Here is a 12,742-nt window from a genome sequence, read left to right as displayed (position 1 = left end):
CCAAAATATGGCCATGTTAAAAAGTGGGGGGCATGGTCCCTGGCCTCCCCCAGTTCCGGTGGCCCCACACACACTACTACAAAGGTTCTGGCACCCCAGCCCTGCCCGTCCCTGGCTCCGGACTCAGTGCTTGGGGGATAAAGGGACCTTGGGCTGTCTCCCTGGCAGTTGCCCACCCTGTAAGACTGGCCCTGCTCCCCCAAAAAGTGATTAGGATCCACCATACCATGAGACCATCACACCTGCGCTGCCCACTGCTCTCATTGCTGCCCATCTCAGAAGGAAGTGCCTTTGTCAGCAGCACAGAAATAAGGATGGCAATAGCATGACCCCCTTCCCCCATAGCAGCCTTGCAACCCCCCTCAACCCTCTTTTGGGTCTGGACCCCCAGGGTTATAACACCATGAAATTTCAGATGTAAACATCTGAAACAGTGAAATTGATGATTTTTAAAATCCTAAGACTGAAATTGACCAAAATGGACTGTGAATTTGGTAGGGCCCTATTTATGAGACCTCCCTTTGAACCAAGGGTGACCCTTTCTCTACTAAACGCATCAGTTTTTGGTAGCCATTACATCTACTCTAATTGTTGAAGAGTAGGGACCTTTAAGGCACATGTTCCCTTCATGATATTTTTCAAAGATAATGTTTTATTACTACCACACCCCAAATTCTTACCTAAGGTTTCAACTGAATTTCAGATTACCCAGGTCATTAACTTCCCAGTTTTCTTCCGTAATCCACATTTGACTAAGGAGGATGCTGCATTGCACACACTCAGTGTCAACATTGTATTAGCCTTTTACCTAGGCATAACTTAATTCATTTAGAAAATCTCGCAGACTGTTAGTATCAATTGCTGACAGATGTAAGAGATATACAATTTCCAACCAAATACTCTATAGGTGGATATCAGGATGTGTCGTTTCTTGTTATGCATCTAATGATATTCAAACTCCTCCTAGGATATTATCCCATTCCACAAGGTTTGTCTCTACCTCAGTGGCTTTTCTCAAGAATTTTTCCATCACTGAGATCTGTAGAGCTGCAGCTTGGATCTCTATACACACTTTTTCAAAGCATTTTGCAGTAATCCATAATACAGCTTTGGATGCTGTGTTTGGCTCTGCAGTATTATCTAAAGCAGGAGTTCTCAAACTTCATTGCACCGCAACTCCCTTCTGACAACAAAAATTACTACCTGATCCCAGGAGAGGAGACCGAAACCTGAGCCCGCCCGAGTCCCGCTGCCCTGGGTGTGTGGGGGGGCCAAAACCCAAGCCCAAGGGATTCCGCCCCAGGTAGGGGGCCTGTAACCTGATCCCTCCCACCCAGGTCTGAAGCCCAAGGACTTTGGGTGGGGCTTCAGCTTCAGCCCCAAGCCCCAGAAAGTCTAATGCCAGCCCTGGCAACCCCATTAAAATGGAGTCACGACCCACTTTGGGGTCCCAACCCACAGTTTGAGAACCGCTGATCTAAAGTATTAGACTCAATTCCAACCCCCCTTCCCCCTGATGAGGGTACTGCTCAGTAGTCACCTGAAGTGGAGCACCCCTAGGGTCACTGCTTGAAGAAGGAGGAGAACTTACTCACTCTGTGCAATAACTAGCTCATTGAGATGTGTCCACCTATGGGTGTTTCTCTACCCGCCCTCCTTCCCCTCTGCTTTAGAGTTTCCTTTATGGGACTTTGCAGTAGAGAAGGAACTGAGATTGGTATGCTCATGCAGCCCTATATAGCTTTGGTGCAGGACACTAGTTGTATAGAACAAATGCACAGGCCCTTCTACCAAAAATCTCTGATCAAAGGCGCCTGGCGCCCATGCACACCTGAAGTGGAGCACCATAGGGGAACACATCTCAAAGAACTACAGTTACTGCATTGGGCAAGTAACTTCTCCTGCATAAGCTGCAAGTTCTGAAAGGAGGAACATGCAGTTTTACCAAAGAAGATTCAGTTCACATTTTGTAAAAAGATTCTCTAATAATGTAAGGGGATGTGAGGTTTTAAAAGAAGCGTTTATCACTGAAATGGAAGACGGTCCCCTATTATTAGAGTCCTTCAGCTGTGATAATTCTACTCAATTAGCAAAACTCTTTAATTAATGTAGTTTAGTTTAAAAACAGGAAGAAAAGTTTAGTCATGCTTTCTTTTTATGCGTTACAAAAAATGTTTTCTAATAAATTTCTTTTATTGCTGTCTACTCAAGCAATTAAATGTAATCCAGTTTCTGGCATTTGTAAGTTAAATCTTTGCTTGTATTGTACCTTTAACTGAATTTCCTTTTTTAAGCACAAATACTTTTTTTTATTATTTTAAACTTTTTAGTAACATTTCAAAGTATCAGCCTTATCTAGTATAGTTAAGAGAACTTGGAGCCCAGTCATCAGATTTTTAAAGCCACAGAAAGAGATTAGGTTTCAGAGTAACAGCCGTGTTAGTCTGTATTCGCAAAAAGAAAAGGAGTATTTGTGGCACCTTAGAGACTAACCAATTTATTTGAGCATAAGCTTTCGTGAGCTACAGCTCACTTCATCGGAAGTGAGCTGTAGCTCACGAAAGCTTATGCTCAAATAAATTGGTTAGTCTCTAAGGTGCCACAAGTACTCCTTAGAAAGAGATTAATTTATCTCTGATCTGTATCAGTTCTTAGCCCTGATTTTAGTTGAGTTTAACACAGCAACAGTAGGAGATCACATGACTTCCTTATATTTACCACATATTCTGCACTTTGACAGTAAAATGATCATATTCTGGTGCATTCATTAACACTCCCAAAGATGTTCTGTATACCGCAGTATTGAACATGCAGGGGAGAAATACCTTGAAGTCACCTAACCTTAGAGGGGGAATCTTGTGTAGGGTTCCCAGTTAATGAATAACCAATGAATGCCTTCTTCTATCACACATAATAGTTCTGCAGGTCTAGACTACTGGATTTCTGATTTTAATGGAATTTATTAATAAACAGGTACATTCTGGGACAAATGTTTGATGTAAAACTTCATTAAACTCTTTCCAGATTGGGATTTGTCATGTAATCTGTCTGTTTATCAGAAAAGGCTGCTTTTGCATATATTTCTTTGTTCAATGGTGGCTAGACTCTGATGGGAACACAGCATTACTGCAGTCATACCACTGTAGAAATCAAATTAGCTGTTTAAAATGCCAAGAATTCAGCCCTAATTTGCATTTCCTGTTTCAGAAGAAACAAGGTTGGGGATACACTGCTGCAAAACACAGCTGCCTTTGTAGCTTATGCCACTAGATTTTGTAGAATAGAACAGTTCCGTTAGCTCTCTGAGCACCTGGCACAAGACCACAAAGAGTTTGATAGTGCTGCAATTATCAAGGGTGAGAGACATATTGACATTTCTCTCCTCACCCGCTTGGCAGATTGCAGAGTAGGAGAGTACTTCACTGTTGGCACTAGGGAGCATACAGCTTGTGTTACTATTATCCTGTTTTTTTCATACAAAGACACACTCACCCTGTAATCATTTTGTGGGATATGTTTTTGAAAACAACAACTTATTTTAATAGTTTCATTTTAAAATAACAGTTTGGTTTTGTAATTTTTTTATTTGTAAACAATTTTGATTATTAGGAAGCTACTTAAATAAATGCTTTAAAGAGGTTACTACAACTCTGCCTATTTCTGCAGCAGATTTTCATCAGAGTATACATTTTCTCTTTTTTTGTTTTGTTTTGTTATTTGTGATAGATTCAGATCCCTTATTTGTTTTAATTTTATCATTGTAAATTGCTAAGAAGGGTTTTGCTGTGTTATATCTGTGACCTATTAGCCTATGCTTGGGACAGTTTTTCTGACAGTGGATGTATTTGAGTCAGCTTTGTAAAATTATACTAGCTTTGTTTAAGGAATACTAAAATGAAGATGGACTATAAAATGAATACTGCATCCTATTTCTTTTTACTCTTCTGAAAATTTCTAGAACAGTTCTTTGGTCTTCCTGAGTCAACTGCAGCTCTATTCAAGGGTTAGATTTTGAAATTAGATACAATTTCTTTTAAAATGTTCTCTTGGCTCTAACCCACCCACATTGGTGGATTTTGATTAGATTTCTCAGATATTTTCCCATATTTTTTAATAATGTTGTTTGTGAATTGCATGTTAGGAAGTGGGGAGAATGCAGTAGGAGGAATAAGTAGGTTTAACAGTAACCAATGTGGATTCATTTTGGGAAAGGTGTTATAAGTGGAGCTGTGGCTCCTAAAATTGTTTTTGGTAGTCCTTAATGTTTTAAAACATTTTCACTAGGTTCTGTAGGGTGGAATGGCTTTACCATCTTAAAGTCCAAGACATTTTAACTAAGCTCACAAACTTTTAAAGGACAGTAACCCACATGATAAATACCTCTCACTTAATTCTACACAGTTTACAAACAATAAAACTTCCTGTTTCTAAGAGGTCATGAATGGAGTAAGCATGGAGACTGAGCTCTTGATAAATTAGAGTTTTGTTTACAGGGGTTTTTTGGCTGGTACAAAAATCTAACTGTTCAAATGTTAAAAGTAAATAACAAAATTACTTAGTGGTTTTCAGAGCTGGGTTTAGAATTTTTGAGCAGGTCTGCAAACATTTTTTTTGCCCTCTTCCAATCTGTTCTCACCACTCCCCCACTCCCTAGAAAAACAAACAAACCCAAACCAAAATAAAAAAGGGGATCAGTGGAGACAAAAGCCCTAAGTGGCTTCAAGGCTGAATATGGTAAGTTTATGGAGAGGATGGTATGATGGGACTCCCTATAATGGCATGTGGCCCACCAGCGACTGCCAGTAGCAAAAGTCCTCAATGGCAGGACACGGGATACTAGATGGGGAAGGCTCTGAGTTACTACAGAGAATTCTTTCCTAGGTGTCTGGCTGGTGGGTCTTGCCCACATGCTCAGGGTCTAACTGAACTCCATATTTGGGGTCAAGAAGAAATTCCCCCCCTGGATCAAATTGGCAGAGACCCTGGGGGGGTTTCGCTTTCCTCTGCAGCATGGGACATGGGTCACTTTCAGGATTAAACTAGTGTAAATAGTGACTTCTCTGTAACTTGAAGTCTTTAAACTATGATTTGAGGACTTCAGTAACTCAGACAGAGGTTAGGGAGTAAGCGTGGAGTAGGTGGGTGAGGTTCTGTGACCTGCAATGTATAGGAGGTCAGACTAGATGATGGTCCCTTCTGACCTTAAAGTCTGAGTCTATAAAGCCCACTAATCAATTCCTATCCTCCCTCATCAAATCGCTATGAGATTAGTCTTTGGCGACCCCTCAAACTTAATTTACATATTTACATAAAAAGTGAGCAGACTCTAAGAGAGGAAATTTAGATTACGTCTCAGCTTCCTGCTGTGGAAGTGTAGTTAGCTGCTGGTGGTTTAGATTTTCAAGGCTATTTTCACAAGGAAATGGCTAGGAGTTTACAGCAATTGGATTCAGGCACCCAAAGGTTAGCCCTGCTGGTGCCCAAACTTTTTTACTGAAATTGTAATTCTTGCAAATAAATCCCCTGCCCGCATTCATCAATGTCCCCTAGCTCCATGAGTTCTTTTTCTGATAACCTTCTCTTTCTCTTTTTTTCTTGTTCACCCTTTTGCCTCCTAGGTTGCTCCCACTTTTCTGTCCCACGTCCCCCCGAAACCAAAACACATGAAAAACATGCATTTTAACACATCCAAATGTGAAGTCATACATCTAAGAGCAAAAAATATAAGTCCCACTTATAAGATGGGGGGACTGTCTCTTGGACAGCAGTGACTCTGAATAGGACTTAGGACTCATGGTAAATAACCAGTTAATCATGAGCGCTTGGTGTTATGCAGTAGCTAAGAGGGTGAATACGGTCCTTGGATGTATAAGCAGGAGAATATTGAGTGGAAGTAGAGATTACCTGTGCATGTGGCATTAGTGAGCCCATTGCTGGAATATTGTGTCCTGTTCTGATGCTCACGCTTCAAAAAGGATGTTGACAAACTTGAAGTGGTTCAGAAAAGAGCCAAAAGAATTAGTCAAGTTTTGGAAAAATGCCTTATAGTGAAAGACTAATGAAGCCCAATCTATTTAGTTTATCCAGGAGAAGGTTAAGAGATAACTTGATTATGGTCTATAAATACTTACCTAGAGAAGAAATTTCTGGTAGGAGCCGGTTCGTTGATCTAGCTGGAAAAGATGTTATCCAGTGACTGGAAGATGAAGCCAGACAAATTCAGACTAGAAATAAGGTACAGTTTTTTAATAGTGAGGGTAATTGACAATTGGAACAACTTACATAGGGATGTGATGGAGTCTTCATCACTTCAAGTCTTTAAATCAAGATTGAATTTATTTTTAAAAGATATACTATAGCTCGAAGAGACATTATGGGTTTGATACAGAAATTACTGGTGAGTAGGTTTTGGCCTATGTTATGCAGGATGTCTGACTAGATGTTTATAGACATCCTTTCTGTCCTTAAAGTCTGTGAATCTATGACTACTTGCTGCTCATGGTGTGGAACATCCTCTGGTAGTTTGGGCCTGGCTGCGTAAGTGCCATGAACCTGCAGCTGTACACGTAAATTGAAGGAACCTCCTGCTGCTTTATCTGTAGCTTTGGAAGCAGGTTGGTTAGACCATGTGTGGAGTGGTAGTGGCAGAAAATCCATGGCTGTGGAGCTTTTCATCTTCCACTACTTTCCTCTACCCCAATCTCCTGCACCCTCAAAAAAAGTAGCCTTCCGGGGTGTCTCATTTCCTCAGGTTGGGAAACTGATATAATAATCTTATTCTCTGGACTGTCACTATTTTTGTTCGTTTGTTTGTTTTTAAGAGGAAATTCTACTAAATTACTACTAAATGCTACTAAATTCTGTGCCCTATGTTATACAGGAGGTCAGACTAGATGATCTCAATGGTCATCCATGATCTATAAATGAAAAAAAGACACACTATCTAAACAGAAACTGCTATGCATACTATCCTATCAAGTTCATATGTTTTATATTATATAATTTAAAATAGATAATACATTAGTTAGTAGTACTTAGTCTTCCAGTTTTGAGGAATAACCTTTTTCCTCAGGTATGAATTCTAAAGGTCCTTGTAAAAATGCATTTGTGAAATTTTTAGACTATAAACCCATTTACATTTATTAAAGGATTCATCTGCTGATACATTTTTTTGTATTTAAAAATATGGTGGTCACATTTAGGTATGATCTTTGTAACTTTGCACTCAATTTCTCCATGTTACACCAGTATAACTGAGAACAAAATTTAGCCCAGTGCTGTTAGCTAATTGATTACATACAGTAAAAGCTTTTTTCCCGGCATGTTGGGGAAATGGGGGGTGCCGGTAAGTGAAAAATTCCGGTTAACTAAGAGGGAGGGAGTTTGGATGCGGGAGGGGGTGCGGGATGCGGGCTCTGGGAGGGAGTTAGGGTGTGGAAGGGGGCTTGAGCAGGGGGTTGGGGCACGGGAGGGGTTTTGGGTGCTGAATCCAGGGGGCCCTCACCTCCGGTGTCTCCCTGCAAGCGGCGAACTGTCCCTGCTGCTCCTAGGCAGAGGCACAGCAGGCAGCTCTCTGCACTGCCCCTGCCCGACCCCAAGCGCTGATTCTGCAGCTCGCATTGGCCAGGAACTGTGGCCAACGGAAGCTGCGGGGGGCAGCACCTTCAGGCGGAGGCAGCGCACAGAGTCACCTGCCACACCCCAAGCCCCTGCCCCGAGCCCCCTCCCACACCCAAAGTCCCTCCCAGAGCCTGTGCCCCACACCCCTGCCCGCACTCTGAACCCCTCCTGGCCGTTCCTCCACCTAGGAGTAACAGGAACATGTCACTGCTTCTGGGGAGCCATGCGGAGTCCGATAAGGAGCCTTCCGGCCCCGTGCCAACTGCACTGTAAACCGGACTTTCTATGAAGATTAGAAATGCCGGTTTATGGAGCTTTCCGGTTGGTACAGGGCTGGAGAACACAGCTTTTACTGTATTATGTTTGATCCCTGTTTTTTTTCAAGTGTGTTTCCTATTGCTGCTATTAAGATTTTAAGTCTGCATCTTCCTTGGTAACTCTCCTGTATCCAAAAAAATGGTTTTAGATATGAGTTGAATGTTCCCCATGTATCTCTTGTCACATCTGAGTACTGGGATGGATTTTATCCCGCTCTAGAGTATTGTCTCTCGTAATTCTTGTTCTAGCTGATCCTATCCTCCTTCAGTATTTCATCTTTCCATGGAAGGCATTGTCCCTCATTCTTCTTTGTAAACTTGTTAGGGGAAAAAATGATATTTTTAGCAATATGTACCTCCTCTGTCAGCAGACCTATGTGTTTACTTAGGCTTTCTCAGGAATAGATTCTGCCATGTTGAGTGGGAAAAGGGGAAAATTTTGTGCCTTTAGGGAGTGTTTCAGTGTTGACATGATGTCAAAGTAGAATTTTTTTGTAATGTGGTATTAAGGATTGAATTGCTTGTGTTTACTGTCAAGGATAATGGGATTGCACAAGTCGAAATAAATAAATATTTTCTTTGCCATGTCTTAGCTGATGTGCTGACTCCTTCTTTAATCTCTAACTTTGTATGTACAGTTTTTAATAAATGTTGTATTTACATTAAATTCTATTTCAGCCTTTCTTTATCCTCTTTGGATTAATTATTATTTCTTAGACTGTAAGTTTCATTCCCTAAATGTATTCACTCTTTTTCTGTATTTGATTTTGTATAATTTGTATGTGGCTCATTTTTAACTTTTGGTATTGTCTTAATCATTACCATTACCTCTTCTTTTTTCTATCAGTATTCGCCTGTTTATAGTTAAAGTATGTTTATTGCTGCATAGTCCACATGACCATTGTGTGGGTTTGTATTTCTTTCCATTTCTCCACTGTCCTTTACCTCCATTGCATTATACCAGGTGATTTATTTCTAGCTCTTCCCATCCCACATCTTTACTCTTGATGCTTAGCGTTTTGTGTTGTGCAGCCAACTGCATCAAGATGGAACATTTAATTCTTGGACTTGTATTCTCAGAAAAATGAGTCAGTGCTCTTTTCCATTTTATGACAGTTAGAGCACTGATTCAGGAAAAAAGTTGGGCATACATGTATATAAATACCATATAAAGCATGCGTATAAGTACCATTGATGTCAGTGGGACTTAAGCATGTGTTTAAAGTTAAGTTTCCCTGTATAGAGATGCTTTTCTGAATCAAGGCTAAGTTTCTGCCATCAGACTCATGGCAAGTTGCCAGTCCAGTCCTCAGTAGGGTAAATTTTGAGGGGCTCTAGCTTAGATGCTCGTGCAAACATCTGTGTGCCCCCCCAAAAAAATAAACATCTGTCTTGAAAACTTGGGACTTGTTTTGAACAAGCGTTAATGGGTGTGCTGCATCTTTAGGTCAAATATAAAGAGTGATGAACAAGGATTAAATTTAACTTTGAATTTTCTGGTCTTTGTTGGGTTAAATATAATATAATCCTTATAATTATAATCTATAATCCTTTGCTATATAATTATGGCTAATTTGGCCTATTCCTTCCACTCCTTATATTTAGAATATCCTCTCAATTAATATTGGCCAGTTCACCGCTTCTGTGTATCATTCCAGCTGTAAAATCCAGACTCCTGTTGTGTTGTATTGTTTTGTAGTCCACCCACAAGGACTTTTAGATTATACTCTTTCTGGGACAGGACTGTTATTTATTTTTGTTTGGCACATTTTACCATTGTATTATGTCATGTAAATCTATTGTGACATATACATCTTATGCTTTCACTATGTACTACAGTTCTTATCCTAGATTCAAATTCCAACAAGGTCAGTATCAACCTGAATAGTTTGATTTTTATCAGGAATCACAAATGTATAAATAAAGAAGAATTATACAGTACATAGTGAAAATATAAGATTATAATAAAAACAAACCTAATAGAAATATGTGTTTATTTGCAAAGTATAAATAATTGTTGAGCTGGAAAAGTCAGGAGTAATCGTGGCATAGTATGCCATCACTATTTCTCACATAATTAACAATAAATAATTTTTAGGCATCCTGGAATTAAAATTTGCAGAATGCTTTTGTATTATTCTTCTTTACTTGCCATAAACTATATAATAGAGTACTGAATTTGTTTTTTCCCCCAGCATATTCTACTGGCATTGAAGTTTGTCATGGCGTTTGTGATTCCTGATAAACCACGGGATATCCAGATAAAACTGGCCAGGTTGGAATTTGAATCTCTAGAAGCTCTCAAACAGCAGGTATGGGCAACTGACTTGGGGAAACAAATGTACTAGTTTGGGGGACCAAAAGCAAAGGTAAATTAAGGAAATGGAAATTGTCAGTACTATCCTCTATTTCAGTTGCATGGCATTCGATATTAGCATCTTTAAGGGACATACATAGTATCAATCTAAAATGTAAAATAATTTAAAAATTGTTTTTAAAAAACTCTATTATTGATGCAAAAGCTTTCAGTGATTTAGTCATTGATCATTCCAATTAAATAATTTTTGTTTGGAGTTTAACTATCCTTCTGTATTGTTTGCAACCAAAATAAAGCAGTGTTTAACAGAAACAGAAGAAAATGCCTATCAATAAATATGAAAGTGATTAGTATATTTTAATTGTTCACATTGATTGGAAAGCAAAAAGTAAACAGCATTAATTCTGAAAAGTAAATTAAATTTTAAAAAGTACTTTAAATTCTAATAATTTCAGTTATTGTTTAGTAACACAGAGATCAACATTTTTAACCTGACAGTGTCTCATGAATTTGCGTTGAATTTGCCAGATTGGGTCAGGTATCTTTCATTTTAAAAAAACCCACTCTCTTATTTATGATGATACTTATTTTCCTTTGTAAAGAGCTTTGAAATCTATGGATGAAAAGCTCTCTATAAGAAATGGTGTTCACTGTACTGGCATCACGTGTAAATTGTAGTTGGCCACTGTATGGAGGAATATTGTTACTGTAAGCACTCTTGGCATGGATTTTTTTAAATAATCATTTCAATATTTGTTTTGGGGGAAGGTTACCAAAGAATTATATGGACATTATGTGAAAAAGGTAAACTAGATTACATTTTATTACCACAGTTTTAGCATTATTATTTTTATATATATATGTATAATTTACATTTCAGCTGTATGTATCATAGAATCATAGAATATTAGGGTTGAAAGGGACCTCAGGAGATCATCTAGTCCAACCCCCTGCTCAAAGCAGGACCAATCCCCAACTAAATCATCCCAGCCAGGGCTTTGTCAAGCCTGACCTTAAAAACTTCTAAGGAAGGAGATTCCACCACCTCCCTAGGTAACGCATTCCAGTGTTTCACCACCCTCCTAGTGAAAAAGTTTTTCCTAATATCCAACCTAAACCTCCCCCACTGCAAGTAACATGTATCCCTTAGGAAAACAATGAGCTATATTTTTGTACTGCAGAATCTATAGAGGCAAATGCATACAAGGGACAGTTAGTGGAAGCCATAACTGAAAGTAACTAGTATGTGGTAACCTCAAGCGGTGGGAAGAGATCTCTCAGGTAGAACATGCCTGTATGGCTACCCTCTACAAAGAAAATAGATCATAAGGGAAAATCCGTGACCTAGTGGAAAGAAGAATAGCTATGTGGGGGAGGAACTGGGTGGACCTCTGTAGGTTCTGAAAAATATTTGACTTTGAGGATATTTAGCTGAATGATCCAGTTACAGAAAGCAGAATTCCAGGTAAAGATTAGCAAATAATGTAATTTTGTAATATTGTAAGCTAAAATGTGAAGTATATGCAGTAGCTGATTACAATAAGCATTATGCATATAGCTGTCTGTCTACACTGAATTAAACTAATGTTGCATGAAATCATTTATGAAAATAACCCTTTTTTTATTTCTTTGCTTTATTTATGAACATGAGGATTTCCATCTTAACCTTCATAATCGCCAATACGTAAAAAAGTATTTCAAAGGCCAATTATCCATAAAAATAGGTATTTGGGACCGCTGTGTCCTCAGTCACCAGAAAGTTGCATGTGAATTATGATGAATTTTAGGTTTTTCATGTGAGTATTTTAATTGTGGTGGTGGGCTTTCATTTGTTAGTTTTTGGCTTGTCTTAGAAATCTTGGGTGAAATCATGGCCCATTAAAGTCAAATGAGAGTTTTACCATTGACTTACTGGGTCCAGGATTTCATTCCTCATCTTCTGTCAGACTAAGAGTAGGATTTTAATAAAACTAAGTGAGACAAACAAAACCCACACTTAACCCTGTGTTGTCTGTCCCATATATTGATTGGACTGTGATTGTGCATGAATGTGATAATTTTTCACAGAAACAAGCACAAAACAAGCATAAACTTTGCAAAAATATACCCAAACCCAATGTTGGGAAAACCCCCAAAGTTTCAGAGTTGAAGTCCCATTCACCCATAGTTCTTAACACATTCACACTCTCTCATCTTTCTTCGCTGCCACTTCAAAGTCCTTAGATGGTATTTTATACAGTGGAAATGAACTGGAGTGTACTGGGGAAGCAGCATCAAATGTTCATATCAACACAACATTAGTGTTCACATTGTCCCAATGGTCACTACTGATTTGCAGAGGCAATATACTTAGAGTACATCAGTTATAGGTGAGTAATCGTCCATACTCTGTGATCTTCAAGTGAAGTTGGAGAATACACCTTAACAAAAAAAAATCTTCTGTGATATCTGGCAAAATGTTATATTCATTTCAGCCAAACTGACTCCT

General features: G+C 39.0%; 1 protein-coding gene across 3 annotated transcripts in view; it reads left to right on the top strand.

Moving 5' to 3' along the window:
* The window catches only part of ANO10 (anoctamin 10), a 286,449-nt gene that overhangs the window by 207,694 nt on the left and 66,013 nt on the right, over positions 1–12,742 (top strand). For all 3 annotated transcript variants that reach the window (XM_077811221.1, XM_077811220.1, XM_077811222.1), the window contains one exon: positions 10,133–10,249. In XM_077811221.1, coding sequence (XP_077667347.1) covers positions 10,133–10,249 — 117 coding nt within the window. The remainder of the gene's footprint in view (positions 1–10,132; positions 10,250–12,742) is intronic.

The sequence above is a fragment of the Eretmochelys imbricata genome, chromosome 2 (assembly GCF_965152235.1).
Source record: "Eretmochelys imbricata isolate rEreImb1 chromosome 2, rEreImb1.hap1, whole genome shotgun sequence".
Taxonomy (NCBI): domain Eukaryota; kingdom Metazoa; phylum Chordata; order Testudines; family Cheloniidae; genus Eretmochelys; species Eretmochelys imbricata.
The sequence above is the reverse complement of the archived record's forward strand: the minus strand, read 5'-3'. Positions and strand labels throughout refer to the sequence as shown.